The 19646-nt window shown below is 39.1% G+C and overlaps 1 protein-coding gene across 2 annotated transcripts in view; it reads left to right on the forward strand.

The window, feature by feature from the left end:
* SYT7 (synaptotagmin 7) overlaps nt 1-19646 on the forward strand; it is a 236344-nt gene that overhangs the window by 179445 nt on the left and 37253 nt on the right. Inside the window, exons 7-8 of one of the 2 annotated variants that reach the window (XM_088146197.1) lie at nt 7612-7734; nt 15510-15645. In XM_088146197.1, the coding sequence (XP_088002323.1) occupies nt 7612-7734; nt 15510-15645 (259 nt within the window). The remainder of the gene's footprint in view (nt 1-7611; nt 7735-15509; nt 15646-19646) is intronic. The other variant, XM_025165022.2, reaches the window with a different exon arrangement.

Here is a 19646-nt window from a genome sequence, read left to right on the forward strand (position 1 = left end):
CAGAAAGTTGATTAGTTGTAATAACTGTCTTTGCTAAATTTAGGGAGGAAGTTACAAGTTCCCAGGAACAGAATAATCTTTATAATAATTGAATGAACGTTATCTGGAAAACTGATACTTAAACACCAGTAAGAGCATGGATCTCAGCTAATGCTAATAACCGAAATACTTAATCTTGTTATCAGATACAGAAGCAGGCATGTACCCTTGTGATCTCCATCTGTTCAGTACCTATCAAACTTGTGTACATAATGCAGCCTAGGAGGGTATTAAGCCATTTAACTATTGGCCAGTCTTGGACCTGAATGTATATATTGTTCATTGTATTATATGGCGGTATTAGTCAGCAAATAATTCCAGCTAGACAGGCAAATTGAATCTCTCTGGAGATTCTCCTTCCTTGCCATTGTAAATCTCTGTGCTAATTTTTATGCAGATGCCGAACACATGGGGAAAGAGTAATAAGAGTCATAAAATGTCAACCTTTTTTCCATCTTCACTGTTACATGCTTCCTCTTAGTTGAGTGAGGTTCATTTTCTAAATTTTGCATTTTACAATAAATCTTGCCAACTGGTTTATTTTGGGTTGGAAAAGATGGTACGATAGTAGAATGAGATCAGCAGACAACTTGCTATTCTGAATCCATCACACCCCACCTACAAGATTTGCAACTGAAGAATGACATTGTCATGTGAATGTGGTTGTTGCTCTTGTAGGTGGAAATGACTGCATGGTGGCTCGCAAAAACCACTGTTTAAAAAACAGGGTTTAAGTTATTGATAGCAGATGTTTCCTTGGTCTTCACAGCTTTTGCTGAGGTCAGTGACCCTTGCTGGGCTTCATTCTAAAGCCAAGGTATGCAGACATAGTGAGCAATTTGCTAAGCAAGGCTTTTCAGTAGAATACCGATGCTCCTGGGATTTTCCTTTGTATCTCCATTTGCACTCTTTCCCCTCTGTATTTACAACATATGCCACCACCCCAGATGCTGTTGCCTGCAAGACCCATCTTTCCTAATCAACATAGCCAAATATGAGAAGATAGGAAGTGCAGACTAACAGCCTTTGGAAAGCCATATATTGCCCATTCCAACTGAGAGGATCTCGTATTTGAAAGTACGTAAAGGAACATGTAGGGAGAAGGATTCAAATCCTGCAGGGAGTTTTCAAGCACCAAAAATGTCGTCCTCCATTGTCTTCCAGTAGGCTATATCATATAATATTTCTGAATGTGTAATTCATTTGAAAAAAAAATGCACTCTGTTCCATGTGGTAGTAGATGTAGTGTTTAGTAACTGAGAAAAGAAACAGGCAATGATACAAAATGTGAACTTGACACGATTTACATGACATGGCTTATATTCACATACAATAAATAGTGAACTTCCTATCTCCCTGCTGCCAAACTTTTTCAGCCTTCACAAGTGGAAGTTCCCAGGAAAGCTGGTTCTGATGCACACTTCTCAAAGGCCATTTTGGTAGAGTTGATAGAAATAAAGGAATGACTCTTAAGAATTCCAGAGTCAGTGGGAAGTCTAATCACAAACCCAAGTATTGTCTTCCCTTAGGCAACTTTCATGCAGGTTCAAGCAGTAAGTGCTTAGAAATCTGTTTTCTTTTAATTTAGGTGGCCTGCTTTTCAACTTGGCTAACCATGGTCCACATCTTTTATTCAATAAGATTCTTAAAATAATAAATTAAAAACAGCAATTAAGACAGTTTAAAGGTTTAAAACACAAGGCAGGATAAACAAAAGCAATAAATCTGTGAAATAAAGCCATTCAGTAGAGGAGCCTTCAGGGGCAATCAACAAATGCTGACTCAATTTCCAATGTATTTTTAAAAATTAATCTACTACCTAAAACTTACTGATGAAAGTTTTTTAAGGATTGCATTACATAATAAGGTTCTGCCAACAAAAATTATTTTTTCCAGTTACTGCATAGTTCAGTGCTGAAAACTGAACACACCTAGAAGATCCACCATTGCACATCTTAAAGTTGGTCTAGATTCCTAGTCATTTTACTTGGGACTATACATTGGGGTCCTCTTAAACATGATTTTTAACACTGCATTACTACCTATAATATCTACACAGAATTGGTTCAAATCAGCCATAGTAATAGAAATATATAACAAGGTATTAATTTTCAAGCATTAATATACCATTTCCATCTGGAACAGGACATCCTCTGGCTTTGGAGTTTGTAAGAACAGTAAAATAAACTTGCAGAGGGAAGTAAGACTAGTCCCAAGTGTTGGCAGATGCAGGGTAGAATGCTTTCTGGCCTGGATGGTAAGCAGTAAGTTGCAAAACTCTTAGTTTTAGTGATAGCAGAATGAAATGACTGCATAGAAGGGGTAAATGATCAAACCTAACAATATAATTACAGAGATCTATAAAAGCAGAATCATAGATCTGTAGTCTATACATTGTATGTAGCAGACTCCATCTGAAAAGCTGAGCTGTGCTGAATGTGATTAATCCCTATATTCCCTCCACTTGTTGCTCAACCAATGCAGAATTTTAGATGCCCTTGGAGATGAATCCATTAGGCACATTCAAAGGTGCCTTCATTAATAGGAGTTCTGACAGAAAAAACCTCTATTTTTGGGGACCCTGGGTGAAAAACTGGTATCTGTTCCAGCTTCTGTGCTGAAGTGTAAGAATAGATCAGACTGTCTCATGCCAGCAGTGTTTGTACAATAAAACTACAGTTCATAAAATGATTGTTTTCAGAGAGGATAACCTTGGGACAAAGGTCTGCATGACCAGACTGCCTCTTTTTCCCAACATTCCAACCCACCAATTCTACCGAGCAAATTTTACAGTTGTGAAAGGTGTTTTTTTTCGGTGTGAGAGTGTGTTTTCTATATAACTCAACCTCTATCCCATCAATCCAATGCCTTCCCAATGTGATGGAGCATAATTAACAAGGTTGCTGAAAATCATGAGCATTGAAGTCTGAGACATATAAGAATGTCTGCTTAGGAAAGGCTGATCTATTCCCTATAATTATTTTTGTATCACTGTTATAAAAATGGGCATAATTGGAATGAATAAAATGAAGCTAAAGGTTATGTCATGACTGCAAGGAAGAGATGGGTGTAGTCCAAGCCGGTCCCTGGGTTCCTGAGGGAAGTTGATATTAGGAATGAAGTAAATCAAGACCAGGAGCCAGAGCACACATTATGGTCAGTTCAGTGATACTGCCAAAACTGTTTCCATGCAATAGCTACCATCTGTGCAACTTTGCTCTTTGTTTTTTGGCCAGTATGGGAACAGAATGCTGGATTAAGTAGGTTTTGGTCCAATCCAGTCCAACTCTCCTCTAAAATCTATTCAAAGTGATAAAAACCAAAATGATTGTGAAGAGCTTCAGAAGGTTCTCTGTTCACTGGGTGTATGATTAGCCCAATGGCAAATGCAATTGAATTTAAGCACATTGAGGCAAAACCCCATAGATTCACATATATACTGATAGGGTCTGAGCTGTCTGTAATCAGGAAAAAGAACTTGGGGTCATTAATAGTGGAAAGCTCAATGAAAATGTTACTTCAGTACAGGGTGTCTATGAAAAAGACAGATTCCGTGTTAGGAATCATTAGGAAAGGGCCAATAAAAATGCCAACATTGCAATGCCTTTGTACAACTCTGGTATCCCCACATCTGGAATACTGTTTACATTTCTGATTACCACATCTGTTAAAGGATATAATAAAGCAGAGACATGGGATCCAATGTCCAATGCTCCTTTTTGAACCCTGACACACCCAGATAATCAGAAACACTTTCCATTTTGAGGGGTTTAGGGGCCAAAATAGCTAAAGCTATGACACCCATCTTCTTTAAAATCATCATGGTTTTCTTTAACACCCCTCTTTACTTCAAAGAGCATTCCTATCATTATTTGTTACAATCCACACTGTTCCTATAACAGTTCTCAGTATGGAAGCAAGACAAGCTCCCCAAAATAAGGTTCTGGCTTCTACAAACTCAGGGGATGCAGAAGATATGCACAGACACATACATTTGTGAATTAAAATAATTGTTAACAAAAACAATGTGACAGGACTTGTGAGATGACATATTTCTAACTGCAGTTGTGGGAGAGTGAGGCACAGAGAAACTAAAGAGTCTGGAAGTCAGTGACTCTCTTTGGCTATTAGAGTGAGAACAAGCACTCTAGCCTTTGTATCACATTGGATCCTAAAGTGCATAGAAGGCCTCTGAAAACAGAGCAAGCTGTCCATTAGATTTCTGTGTATGGATAGTTCATTATAAGTATCCTGGAGAACAAGTGTAGAGTTAGGGTGTTTTTCCTGTCTCCTGAACTACACTCTCCTTCCTTCCTTCTATGCAAATGTAAGATACCGAAGCATTTTATAGAACAGCCTGGGAAGGTCTCAAAAGCATGGGGAAGGTTGAGAGAGGAGTAAGGACAGCATAAAATACATATAGGAATCCTTACTTTTTTGACAGATGACTAACACTGGCAGAGATGTTCTTCTAAATATTATGAACTATCTCAGTCATTGAGCTGCAGACTCTTCTTATTATTTTCATTAATTTTTAAAATGACTGCCAGACTGAACTCTCCTGAACAGAAAATTCATATCTCATCAAACGTATGGTGAATCGGTGTGAGAATCAAAACAAAAATGTGATCCCAATCTTGCTTTAGCATTTCAGAAAATGGGTTGCTTTACCTCCAGCTATTTTGGGAATTGCCTGGTTCATCTCTGATCCAAACAAAACTCCCTTCATAATTTCTAGTCTTTCTATGTCTTCCTACTGATTAACAGAAGAGAAATAAACCATTTTAAAAAGTTTTTACTGAAATTTTACATAAATAGGTACTATTTGAGAAGTCTCCCCCTTTTTTTCAAAAACATCAGTTATACAATCATTTCTGGGAAAAGTACAGTGACATTTGCAAAAGTGGTTTCTCATTCTGAGGAGATGACACCTGCCAAATTTGGGAAAGTACAAATTACACTCCCTAGCCTCCTGGGGTGAGGGTTCAAGTATTAGAAAGTTATTCTTGGGTCAAACCCACAAAAAACATTTTTTCTGCCTCAGCCAGCTCAGGACTTGGGTCGCAACCAAATCTGATGTAAACCTCCATCCTTTTCCCTTTTTTGAGGTAGCCTGGAGTCACAAGCAGAAGCACTCTTGTTATGAAATGAGAATCCACTACAGACTTTTAGTGCAAGTCCTAAATATCCATTCTAAGCAGTACAGTTGTGTGAAATTGGGCTGGAGTGAATTTGAAGCTAATTTTGGCAGCATTTTCCTGTTGATGATGTGTGGTCTAGTTCAGCCTCAGCACAGTCTCAGCCTGTGCAAAATATTATTGATGTTACTGTGAATCTGTGCTCATTGTCCATGAAATTTGTATTAAATAAAGCACGTAACAGAAGCCTTATTACTCAGAACTAAATTTCCCAAATAGTCTTGTGTGGATCAGAGAGAGTAAGGAGGGGATATAAAAGAAGTGATGAAGAAAATATAATCCAAAGCAAAAGAATAGCCAGTTTATAGCATAATGTGTCACTTAAACAAGTACTTCAGCACTACTTCTAATTTCATTGCCATAGATTCCTTCTCTCAGTACTGAAGTTTCCATGGAATCCCTTTATTTACAGAATAGACAGACCAGTATGACACAGACAGGCTTAGTCTTTGCTCAGGATTTTATTTTAATCTGGCCACAAGATTTGAGCCAAAACACAGCAAGATCCTGCTGATTACAAGTCCCTGCTTCTTAGTTGATTCATATCCAAAATTGTATCATGATCTATTTATTAGCCATCTTTGAAATTCAGATAAAGAGGAAAGAACAGAGGATGATGGCCAGTTGTGATGCATTTGAATACAACATGGCGTTTATCCTGTCATAATTTCTTCCTTTTCTTGCTCCATGTCCTTTCACAGACAAGAAGTTTATTTGGCCTCCCAGACAGCTTCAAATTTTATCATAGAGTTCCTACCCAGAGCCTCTTTTAGTCACCGGAATGGGCTGACCCATTCTGAATTCAGATATGTGGAAGGTCTCACAAGGAGTGACAAACAGTATAGCCTGGATGACAGAAAGCAGACACCTCACACTTCATTGACATAAGAACAACACTGAAACTGCAGTCATTTGGATAGCACCACTGTCTTCTGCATCCTGGGGTAATAAAACAGCTCCTTGCCAACAAATGCCAGAACATTCTTGTTCAGAACAGAAATGCCTTGAGTTCTGTAGCAGAAATTAGTTTTAAAATCACATTGGAAACACATTTATAAGGCCTATATATCAAAGGGAACGCCTCTGTTCTCCAGTTGGGATTTCAGATGGCCATAACATCCTTTACTGTGATTTGGATTTGACCATGATAAGATTAAACGTATGCAAGGATTTGAGTAAGATTCTCCACTGCAAAAGATGGGGAAATATGGAATTCTAGCACAAAACCACTAAACAGTAAGTTGTGGTTGCAACAGTTATTGCCAATTCACTGGACAAATTCATTCCCACCAAGGTACCTTTTCTTCAGTGCCAGTTCACTTTTAAATCTGGCATTAGATAAATGTCCTGGTCAAGAGTGCTTGCTGTTTACAGTATAGCTGAGCATCATTCAGTATCCATCAATCTGTAAAAAACAAACATACACCTAATAGGGATGCATGAATAAATAAATAGGAAATGGTTTCGATTGTTTTGCATTGCTGTCTATAGCTATTTTTGTCCTGTATCAGTCACTTGCAATATCATTCATTGCTGTTGATCTCAGAGTAGTTTCAATAGCTAAATTCCAATGACTTCACCTAATCGCCAGCTATCATTGCTAATAATGTTATAACATCTAGTGGTCCTTCATAACTGTGTAGCATGCTACAATTCTATAAAATGTACTAGTAACGTGCAGTTATTTGTGCAACACAATTGTTTCAAACTGCCATCAGCAATCAATTCTTTGATCTCTCAAAACAATGATCATTAACTAATAGGAACTATTTCTTGTATGTGGTTAATGTGTTGGATTAGGACCAGAGAGAGCCAGGTTCAAATCCACTTTCACCTGTGGTAGCCCACTGGATGGCTTGGGCTAGTTACTCTTTCATTCCAAATTACCTCACCAGATTATGGGAGAGAAAAAAATTGAGGAAGAGAATGCCATAAACATACCCTAAGCTCTGGAAGAGAGATGGGATATAAATGTTATAAGTAAAAGCAATAAATGACTCTGGAAATAGATCAAGTTTCTGATCTATGCAAAAGAAAAGCCAATGTAGCAAGATGCTTTTCTCTTGAAAATTTGCCTGTCTAGGCACAGTCTTATGCAACTCCCTTTTAATATATTCTTTTGTATCTTCTAACCTCTGTTAATTCTTGCTTCTGAATCTTGTCCAAGAAGCTTGAGAATTTAATATGTATTATGGGAACAGCAGTTACATATTATAGTCTCTTTTTCATTGTAGTTTTACAATATTTGTGTTCTTTCTAGTTTCTTGTCTTATGCTTTGCTCTTTTTTTCTCTTTCCTGTCTATCTTTTTATCTGCATCCTGGTCACTGAATCTGGGGCCTCTTCACTCCCCTGGACGGATCACCTCTGGACAGGGAAGGCCGTATGGTGGTGCTATCTCTTGTTTTGGGGCTCTCAGAACAGGACGACTTTGCCAATATACCTGATCTACAAACTACTGGGAACCAGCAGAACCAGAATTCTCAGGGGGACAAGAGGTATGAGTAGGAGACAGAGGCTTTCAGCCGCAGGAACCAGCAAGAGGAAAGAAAGCCTTCCATCATAGCCCAGTGAATATCTAAGCCAGTCTAGCACCATCCTGCTGGCATCCTTGTTCCCCTGCTGGTTGCTAAGTTTCTCTAGAAAAGTCACTGGAATCTCATGGCCATTTTTTTCCCAAGTGTATTCTATGTACTTCTTCACGTAATTCCTCATACATTTCTCCAGTTCCATATAGTTACTTGTCCCTTCCTTCGTAGCCTTGGAAATATGTATGAACATAGACTATATGTCCCATTAGAAGCATTCCCTCCCCCCACCCCCCACAGAGAAACTGGAGAGAAAAAGAACATCTCATGTCTTGGGTTTAAGACTAGCCTTGAGACTGATCATGTTTCATGTAATGATTGCATGTATATTCAGAAGTAAAGTGGAATTCTGTGTACCCTTGGCTGAGGACTAAACTTCCATTGAATGTCATAGGAATTGCTTCCAAATATATTTATAAGGATAAATGGGATTATATTCCTTGTCTCTCACTTACAAAACATGTTATAAAAAAGGACTTGAGTTGATTTTACTTTGTAAAATTAGTTCCCAGTGAGCAGGTTTGTCATGAAAATATAGAGAGGGCATAATACTCAAATGCTATAAATTTCAGAATAATAATGAATAAATAATAATAAAGAGATATGACTGATATTTATTGATTTACCTGCCAACAGTCATGGTCTCTCATTATCAGAATGAAATTTCTTGATCTTGTAAATGAAGTTAGATCTTAAGGAGACAGAAAGTTTCTCGCAGTTATAATGCTGATGGAAAATTCTCCTCAGTAGCCCCCCACAACTAAGATATTCTGTTTACATAAATGTGGCAAAGAAAAAAAAAATTAAGATAGTCTTAGATACAGCTGGAGTAAACTATAGAAGAACTTAAACTATCTTCATAATGAATTACCATTGTAATGAAGCCTGTTAGAACATAAATTCTAGCCCCAGTAGGTTATTTATACAAAGCTGTGTCATAGTTAGAAGGGCCTTTATGAGGCTCTTGGATGACCTAAAGTAAACCACCTACATAGTGCATCACCAGTAAACATGTTGCTACTCCCTGATAAGCTATACTGAGGTCTCTGTCATTAAATTCAGGGGCCTCCAATAAAGTTTAATAGTGTCTCATTCCTTGTTTTTCCTCTTCCATACCTTCCTTTCACTTGGCTAAAGGGATTTACTAAGGTCTAGTTGCTTAACTCATAGAAGGAGCTAAACAACAGGGAGTTCTGGAAGGAGAATTGCCTAGGTATAGGCAGAGCCCTCAATAGTTCCACATGTGTGTGAAATGGTGTGAAGGAGCAACTTTCACAAAATCAGTGAATTAATTTACTGGCATCATTCTCACCTACCAGCTATTTTTAATGTGTTGAGTCTCTGCTTCACTAAATGTTTTCCCACTTCCTATTTGATGGTCCAGGTGCATGGTTCACACTTGTTTTTTGAACATATAATTTAAGTAGTAGCAGGTGAACAATCCCTCAGGCCATTGCAGTACGCTAGGAGAGGGAATACCCTGCACTGGCCCATATCCATTCCATGGTGCATCTCTATCAGCTTCTAGACCACCCAGCCTCTGGAATCTTAACTTACTGAGAGTATCCTCTGTTGTGCAGCCTAGTTTTAGTCATCAGAACACTTACATGGGTGAATAGCATTGCATGCTGGTTCCTGCAGTGCCAAGACAAAAGTTGGTAAGCAACAGCCAGTAAAGGATATTTTACAACATCAGCTTGTGCAAGACATTCTTTTAGGTTTAGAAGTCTTAATAATTCATTTAATTTTTGTCCCAACCAGTACAGATATGTCTGGTTTAGAATGTATAGGCCTCCTTTTAAAACAAAGTTTTCTCACAATTAGTATAACTTCACATTAAGAGTCAATACATTAACTAAAAGAAGCATTATAAAACAATTTCAATCATAGCAGTGAAAACAAGTTAATATTAAAAGCAAAGAACAAACTCCTGCATCAAATATAATGGAGAAACTCTAGGCTGCATATTTTGGATTTTATATGATTTCAGCTAATCTGTTTGATTAGCTTTCAGAACTTTGATACTGATGGCAGAAAAATGAGTTGTGCTTAATAGTTTGCTAACCTATAAAGGTGTTGATTTTCATTAGTCTTCTGATCAAGGTGTTTTTGGGCTATGAGAGGCAATACAGCAGCCATTTGAAAGTTTCCTTAACAACTCCTAAATGTATTTGAAAACATAATATGTTAAATGCGTAGTCACATGTGTGTATTTTTGTATTTATAAAACAAAAGAAAGCAAAAATAAAGCTACTGCAGTGGGCCCTGATCACGCAGTGAGGAGAAGGTTTCTTCCTCTCCAACCTTCCGCTCCTTTTCTGATGAAAAGTCTTCCTTTCTGAAGGGAAGCTGATAGGTTCATAACAGTTTCTCTCCTAGACAAACAGCAACTTCAGAAGACCAGTTTTCCTTTAGGAAAAAAAAGGGATGAATTTAAGACCCTTCTATTCACACTGTAATCAATCAGGTATCCCTGTGAGTCTATATTTTAAAATAATCATTTTTTTAATCTAAATTTCATTGATAAAATGACCTACTGGTTACTTCAGCACACACCCATTTAATGATTTCTTTTTTTATTACTATTATTTAAGCAAACATTCAAAGCAGTAAAAATCAGTAAGGACCACATAATAAATCAAAATGTAAAAAACCACAATACAAAATAACAACACAGAAACACACCCATTTAATGATTTCTGTATCATTGTACAAATTGAAAACTGGGCTATAGATGGCTCGTAAGTAAATAAATCTACCTTATCTTGTCATAATTATGGGTTAAATGTTTAGACATATTCCACTAATCACTTATATACTTTCACTATATTCCAGAGTTTATACTTTGTATATTATATGAATTGTTCTTTAGCAGGAACAGGAATACCTAATCAAGCAGGTAGTCTTCATAAAAGTGCTCTAGATATAACTTGCTAGGATCTTGCATTATCTATATTTAAAAAAAAATAAAGATGGTGTTTTCAGTTTCATTTGAAAAATATTCACATTGTCAGATTAAAAATGCAGATGTCATCAGAGCAAACATCTCCTTCTGGAAATTCTGGAATAGGTCAGGACAGGCAGGGCAAATGTCTTCTAAACCAAAGCCATACTCTGCCATATCTCAGGAGCTGAATATCCCTAGCTTCAGATTATTCCCAATGTTTGATGCAATCAGTTACCTGAACCAGAAATCATCAGGTTACTCCTTTCCTTTGACCTTGGTTTCCTGTGAGATCTTTTCATACTCAACTAAGTTATGCAATAAAGCTGCTGGCCACATATTGCTTTGGCCCTTATCTTCCTGAGAATACCCTCAGCAGTGACCAAAATTAGGCCATTACATAATTCCTTCACCCATGTTCCCCTTCCCTCCAGATACGGATATGTAAAAGAGACTGACGTAGCTGGCCCAGCAAATCGCAAACCTCTGCGATGGAGCCTTTGTGGTCCAGACAAATATTACCAGCCATGATAATATCTGAATTGGATGCCAGTCTCAAGCCCTCTGTTCTCCTTCCTGCCTGTTTAGTAGAAACGTGTCTCTACTTGTTTCCTTTCCAGCTGTGCTCCGTTTGTTCTTGGCTTCTACACACACACCATGCTGCTTTCACTCCTCTGCACTCCTTTCCCCTGCACCTCTCCTCTCTTTTGTGCCGTGCACCCCTTCCTCTTCTCTGTCTGCTTGGCCCTTGGAATGCTGATCTTGCACAGTAGTTGCACAGGCCTTGTGATGCAGTCCTGGGGGTGCCTGCTGGGAGCGCTCTGGTTGCATTCCAGTCACATCTGACCTTGGCCTTTCTCCACTGATCTTGTTTGCAGTGATCCTATGAGTTTCTCATGTCCTGTACCCCCCTCACCCTGTAATGTCTCCTCCTGGCACTTTCTCTTTTTCTTTCTAGTCTTTCTACTGTTGCTGCCTGATCTTTCCTCCATTGTCAGCTTTGGCAACTCCAGTCCAGTGCCTTGTCTTGTGGGTGTGCTGTTTCTCCCTTACTAATGTTTGTGTGTGTGTATGTGTGTGTATTTCTCTCTCTTACCCACTTCTTTCACCCTGTTTCTGTACTATCAGGAGGCACCATGCAGATCCTGTGATAAAAGACATTCTTCCTTTTTAGTCTTTCTGTGTCTCTTTGCTTTTCCTGTGACTCTGCAGCATTCATGAACTCCCAGACAGCTTTGCAGCTGTTTCAGTATAGTGTGGTTGCAAAAATAACTTTGGATTTGTCATAATTTCTGACAACTGATCTCACACATATACTTACACTTTTTCTGTATTGCATACATGCACACACACGCACACATACTTATTTTTAACCTTTTTTTTCTTCAGCTGTTTCAGTCTCTTTTATGCATGTGCTAGTCTCTATTCCAGGTATACACCAGCAGCATGTCCAGTTCTTTGCATGTGTCCAGTCCATCACAGAGTATAACCTTCCTGTCTGAAATTTCCTACTGCTTGATCTGTCCTTCTGCGTATGTCTAACAAGCTTGAACCCGCCCCTGTATGTTATTTGTTTATTGATCTATTTCTTGATAGCGGTATTTTTAATTCTGTAAGGATAAGTGTGTGTTTGTGTGTGCGCGTGCGTGCGTGTGTGTGTGTGGTATATCTGCATGTTTGGATACCTGGAGATGTGCACGTGATAAGCCATTGCAGCAGTTCATTGGTGCATCTGACACTTTGTATTACATAAAAAGGGATTTGTATCTCATCATTGTCTTGGAGGTTTTCTCCCTTAGTCAGCATCTGTCTGATATTATTTGTCTGTCACTGAACAATTTCTCTATGTGTATTTCCTCAGTTCTTTCTGTATATCTAACTGACAACTTCAGTGAATCTCTTCTGCAGATAAGATTTAAGCCCGGTGTTGCATACCCCATTGGGTGGTTGAAAACCACGGGCTTCAGGCTTGCCACTCACTCTTCAAGCCCTTCTCTAGGTTGGAAGGCCTGCCCTTTTTGGAGCTCCTTTCGTAACATACGGGAGGAGCCCTCGGCATGTATACTTACAGCTAGCTCTGCAGCTTAGGGACAAAGGTTATTTTTGCATGCATGGCCGCTATACTGGAAGGCCCCAGCAGGAAGGGGTGGGAAAGGCTCTGCCTGAGACTATAGAGAGTTGCAGCGCATCAGAGCAAATCCAGTTGGCTTAGATGGAAAAATAATCCCATCATCCTTAAGGAAGCTTCATAGGTTCTGATAATTTCTAAAAAAATCTGCAAAGAATGGATGTCAGTCACAAACAGAAACTACCTCCCCTGTGCCATTCTTGGGCAGATCCAGCCCTGTGGGTAGTCACTTCTTGATTATGCAAACGCTTTTAGAGCTTTTCACGTGCTAGATTAATAAAGGTCATTGCTTTTTCAAACTCTCTTTCTGATATTTTTAATTATCTACTGTGACTACAGAAATCGACAGTGTCTAAAGTCATTCCTAGTTCCTCCCAGCACCAGTCACTGAGCTTTATGATGGGTGAGCATTTATGCCTTGGTTAACATTCAGGCCCCAACATTTTCCATGCCACTATAGGAATGAATTTGCTGTACCTCTGGCAACCAGCAACAGGGTTATTTCTTTAATATTTTGTTCCTTCCAATAGTAGGGGCTAGAGAAAAAAAATCTACCACCATTCTGTGTTGCACTTTCCCTGTCTCTGAGGAAGAATATAGAGCACCACAAATGGTACACAGTAATAACTGTGGATAATGGGAGTGCTATAAATATTTTAAATATATAAAACTCTTCCATAAAATTCACACAAGGGGCCTTGAAAGAGCAGGTTTCTGGCCAAGTAACATACTGCAGACCGCACGTCCCTTCACATGAAAATTTAACACTTAAAACAAAGGATATCTACCCTAGGTTTGTTCAGAGTTCAGCATTTTCCTCACACTCAGAAAAATTGGAGTGGATCTTGAAGGGGGCATGTTTTCAAGCTTTCTACCTCTAAACATAAAATGTATTTAAACTGGAGATGAATCTCATTTATTTAACTGGGCACTAAATACTGCATTTGTTCTTCAACTTGTCCCAAAATGTATTGCATAAATTCTCTTCTATGTCTTTGTATATCACTGTGTGGATCTTGATATGTCTTTGTTATATGTCCAGCATCTGGAAATTGTAACCAGCTTTCTCATTCTGCATCCATTGCCCCAAATCATTTTTCAGACAATGAGATATTTATGTTTCTCCCTCTATAGATGCCCTTTTCACATTCTACTGCCTACCAGTTCTTCTTTTTTTGTTTCCTGGCTCACTTCTCTATCCTAACATCCCAACTTTCTTATGCCAGGTGTAATAATATGCCATCCTGACTAACTGAAAATGTTAGATTCTTGCAAGTGTGCTAAGATTGTCAGAAGGAGAGGACCACTGATTAAAACAAAAGCCAATGAAAAAGCATACTTCATGTTTGAATCTCCTGATAGGAAGCAGAGCACAATAGAGAAGGAGGCTAGTTTTTAATATGCTTTGGTGAATCTGTAATTCAGATTGGGTGTGTCAGACATATGGAATAAGTAATGCTATATGGAGATTCACACTGAATGTTTTACTAGCAGGTGAAATAAGTTCTTGTCTATACCATAGATGTTGCTTCTCAGCTAGACTGGGAGTCCATAGCTATGCTGTTGTGGAGAGACAAAGGAAGCCAGAGATCACCAAGATGTGTTTGGTTAGCAATTTCCCTCTCTACTGCAATAGAAGTAAGCTGGAAGGCAGTTGCTACATATGCTACCATTGATACAGCACTGTGAGACATAATCAGTGGATGATAAGATAATACTGCAACAGCTTGATTCATCTGGCAAAAAGTAGACTGCAATGCAGTGGTTTAACTCAAGTTGTGTCATGTTTTGGACTACAGATATGATCTGTCACAGACAATCTATCCTAGCTTTTTGACTCTGCTCCTTTTCTAAGGCCCTGTGAGACATCCCTTTGCCACCCAACACTCAGATTCCCTAGCTGCTCTGAGTACACTGGCGGAGAAACCATCTGGGTGTACGTCATCTCAGAAATTGCCTGTCAAAGAAAGTAAACAAGAGCAGTTGCCTCTTTGACAGAGGGAATGTTTGTGTTTGGAGAAGGTTAATGGCCTATGAGGTAGGAAGGGAATTGGCAGCAAGTTCCACAGCAGTCCAACCTGCATTCACTGTTTGGCTCAGTCTCACATAGATAATGAGAGTCAATGTGGTATAGTGGTTAAAGTGTTGGACTGGCATCAGGGAGACCCAGATTCAGGTTCACCAGGGAACGTCACAAGCTGACTTTGGGCCAGCCCTCTCCTTCAGCCTAAAACCTATCAGTTTTTGTTATGGGGATAAATTGAAGGGAAATCTCCATGTAAGCTGCCTTGAGCTCCTGGAGAAAAAGCAGAATAGAAATATGAAGAAAATAGTGTTGTTGTTGTTGTCGTCATCCTCATTATTAACCATTACTAGGAGAATTGAACAATAACACTTAGTAGGATATATCAGAAAAAGATTAGCCATAAATGGAAGGGATCATGGGAAATTCCAAACCATATACCAGGTATTTAAATGGTAATTCTGCATTACTTTTGTTACTTTTCTACTTTTGAATGACTCTACCATAATATATATTCTTTCTCCCTATTACAAATATTATGTTTTTATTATATTCAAAGCATATGCAAAAGTTTCTCTTCTTTCCCGCAGATTACCCGTTGGAGGGAAAGTTGTGAACACAACACCAGTGCCAGGACAGACCCAGCATGAGGAGATTGATCACAAAACAGAGCCCCGTTCATCTGTCTCAGACCTTGTAAATTCCCTTACTAGTGAGATGCTGATGGTAAGCGTTGATAGTTATCCCATGGTTTATGGGATATACAATATATATTTGTGCGTGGTTTGGAGAAGGAAAGGCCTCTGTGTCCACATTCCTTTACCTCTTTTCCTCCATTGATACCTTGTTTCCCCACCCCATGGTTCCTGTAACCATCAAGTTAAACATGACATATTTTCAAACTCCAAAAGAAAGACCAGAATATTTCAAGATCACCAAATCGTGTGAGATTTCAGTGAGCTCATATGAAATCTTACAAAATGTTGCAATTCATGCAAGATTTACCTTAAAAACTCACATTGAGATTACCAAAATCTTGTGAGATTTAGCATCCCAGCAACACTTGGAGCAACGTTGCAGGAGTTAGTCATCATGCAAGCTAGCACAACATTGTTATGGACCTGAAAAGGTTGTCAGAGTCAGTTTAAATACTGACACTCCCAAAACAATAGCCATGTATTCTCCCCATGAAAGTAACTACATAAACTGTCTATAGTGGGTCAGTCATAAATTCATCTTTGAGAATCTGGCTCTTTCTCTGTACCCCCTGTTTCCACTGTGAGCATCTTTCAACTCTGGCATGATGAAGAGATTATATCTTCATGTCCTCATTGAGCCTTTCCCCATTGTATATAACCATGGCATAGACATCTCCATTCTCTTTTCTGCTCCATCCTCATTTCATCTGAGGTAGCCTTAACTAATCCTCAGCTGCTGTATTGTTAAAGGAGTGTTCCCCCCCACCCACCCACTTAAGCAGCCAACAACCCTGGCACTTTACTGTGGGTCACTCTAATGCACTGACCATTCTATTAGGGGCTTTTCCCCCTCTATATTATTACATTTTATAGCAAGGTTGCAGAAATAAACAGAATACAAAAATACAAAAGGTAAACAGTGAAACAAACAATAAAACACCATGAAGAATTAATGAACTACAAAAAAAAACCCTAAACAGAACAAAGAATAGAAAAAAGAAAAGAACTCCAAAATTAAAGAGCCCACAGAAAAAAAATTAAAATCCAATACTAAACATCTAATTAATCTATATTAAACACTGTTTAATAAGAGGAAAGGCAGGGGCAGTAAAGTGGCCCATAAGTGCTAGGATGGACAGGATCACTGGCAGTTCTGTTGGGGGCCCAGTGAGGTGATGCTATCCATCCTAGACTTATGGGCCACTTTACTGCCCCTCCCTTTCCCGTTATTGGCTACTGTCCTCCAGAGCTATTCTGATCTGGGCAGTGGGAAAGAACAGTTCTTTCAAACAGAGCTCTCCCCTTTTACCAGGTCTCCAAGCCAGTCCTTGAATCAACCAAATAGCGGTTGATCAGCAGTAGCACTGGGGGTCTGCATAGCGAAATGAGACAGTATGGGAGAGAGTGTTCTTTTCCTGTCAGTTCATGATGCAACCTCCCATAAACGCATATTTCAACTCTGGCATGATGAAGAGATTATATTTATACACATACCCACCCCCACGTGCTTGTCAGCTATTCTTCAGGCTGCTTTTGAACATGGGTTCAAAAAACTCTCTTCCAGAGAGTCAGCTGAGCAAGGGTGTGCAAGCTGACTTTCCCTCTTGCCTCACTGTTGCAACCCCACTACCACCATGGCTGATCAACTGCTAAGGGTTTGGCATTCTGTTTCAAAATAGCCTGACTTAGCAGGTGAGAGATACATGGAAGTGTTGGTTGGGGCAGTGGAAGAGGCCCCTTCCCTTTCCTCTGCCCAGACTCCACCTGTATCACCTGTCAGTTGCAATACTTTTGAACATGAGTTTAATACTCTGAAATAGTGACAAACTCGTGTTTATAAGTAACCCAGCTAATAGCACAGACAGTCAAGGGATTGCACACTGCCATGGTGTAGCAAGGTAGCTCCCTTCCACTTTTCCACACAGGCCCCCAGGTCACCTGTCTCCAATCTGGTTTGAATTTTGATGGATGGCTAAACCCACCAGTCTAACCATCTATCAAAACTCATCTCCTCCCCAGTCTCATCCCATGTTGAGGAGAGTGTTGGGTGGATTTTTTCTCATCAACAAGTGATGTTTAGTGGGAGGGAAGGGAAACAAAGCCAGGAGAATCTGCCAGCCCCTTTCTTTAACATGTCCTGCACACAATAAATGAAGACACCACCATTTGCCAGTCACAAGCCTAAAGCAAAACAGGGATTGGCTACAGGGGCAGCAATTCTCATGCTGCTGATATAATTTTCTGCTGGCTCAGGGATGGGTGAATAACATTTTAAATGAACCATGAGGAAGAGCCCATTAATTTGATCCTGTTTGCTAGGAATTGATTAACAAGGTAGCCTAAACAGAGCACAGCAGGCAAAGAACTGGCTTCTGGAGCCATTAAATGACACACCCAATGATTTAATGGAGCTGCTGGAAGAGGAAAGGGAGCCCAAGGCAAGAAACTGGGACCAGGGTCTCATGATTGACAGGGAACCTTCACTTATGTCATTTCTCTTAATAAATCCAACAGGATGCAAGAGAGATACATATGACCTATGGCAAGTTTAAATGAAGTAATATATCTATATGAGGATTGTAATATGTTAAACAATATATTAATATGTTGCTAACCTGCTTTAAATATCTTTTTTTTTTTGTCACATTAGCCCTTTGGAGATATATATCTCTCTCAATAATCAGGAGTTAGAAAAAGGTGCCATTATTGTATTATTTTTATCTCTTCCTGATGATAGTGTTTTGTTAGACTAAAAATGGAAGAGCCTGTATTGTGTTTGGTTTGTACATAAGGAAAAAAGCTAACAGAGCAATTCTGTACTGGATTTATAACAGGTAAGGGGATCGTAGAATTTGGCAGAACTCCTGCCTCTCCTACTGGAACCTGAGGAACATCAGTAGCACAGAAGGTACACTGTCAGATCATTGCAGAGCAGCCTTCCACAACTTGGTGTCCTTCTGGGAAATTGAAAATTATGGGAGTTGTAGTCCTACACATCTTGGAGATAGCAGTCTCAAACTCACAATCTGAATACAAGGATATATGCTAGAGGCTTCCATTTCACATCCTTAGTTCATAGTTTCCTTTCTTGCAAGGATGGCATGTCAGCATAGCTCCAACACTGTTCCTCATTGTTGAGTTTTGGTAGGTACTTGGAGCTGGTTACTTCTTCCTTCCTGGTCTAAGCAGGCAGGGCAGGATGTATTTTGCTAGTGCAGCAGCTTATTGGGCAAGAGTGGTTACTGAGATTCCTATATACTACCTCCAGAGTCAGAGGTAACATGCCTCTGGAGACCACCAACAATTGATTTTTCGATTTCCTAGAGATGTCTCTTTGGGTATTATAGAAAATGAAATACTTTGCTCTGGTTCAGTATATTTTTTCTTAGTTCTTTATGAGATCCTTTTCTCTAGAGGGGCTGACATTCTATTTGTGATCAAATCAGAAAATGCCATTGATCCATATTTTCTTCGTTATGGGAAGATCCTGATGATGAGACTTCTATGCAAATACTTTAAATTTGGCACATGTATAACAACTATTATAAGCTGATTGACATGCCATTTCCTTAATTATACCATTCCTATAACACGAATCAAAGGGTACGTAGGTGTCAATTACAGACTGGGGGGTGGACATGCAAACTGAACAGATCAAGCTATGAATCATGATGTGAGAATGTTACATGTGTGATCTGAGATTGGAAATGTGACCTTACCTGATATAGCAAATTTCTAACATAAAGCTGATCTACACATTCAGAATGATCACATGCCATTTACTTTGTGTTTGTGAATGATCTCACCAACGATCAAGCAAAGTGAATAGGACATTCGTATCTTCCCTATTGCAATGCAGTGAAATCAGTTCACGCATTCATCTGCAAATCTGCTTGTTTAGTTATCAGGTGATATCCATTTGTGAAACAGCTTTGAGAACCAGGTGAATCCAGAAGACTTATAAATGCAATGGAGGTCTATTACACAAAGTCAAAGACTGTAGCTATCTTTTTATTGCTTGTACTGCTT

This window comes from Python bivittatus, unplaced genomic scaffold, assembly GCF_059951505.1.
Source record: "Python bivittatus isolate LINGU-HERP-01145 unplaced genomic scaffold, Pbiv_v1 ctg000480_np1212, whole genome shotgun sequence".
Taxonomy (NCBI): Eukaryota; Metazoa; Chordata; class Lepidosauria; order Squamata; family Pythonidae; genus Python; species Python bivittatus.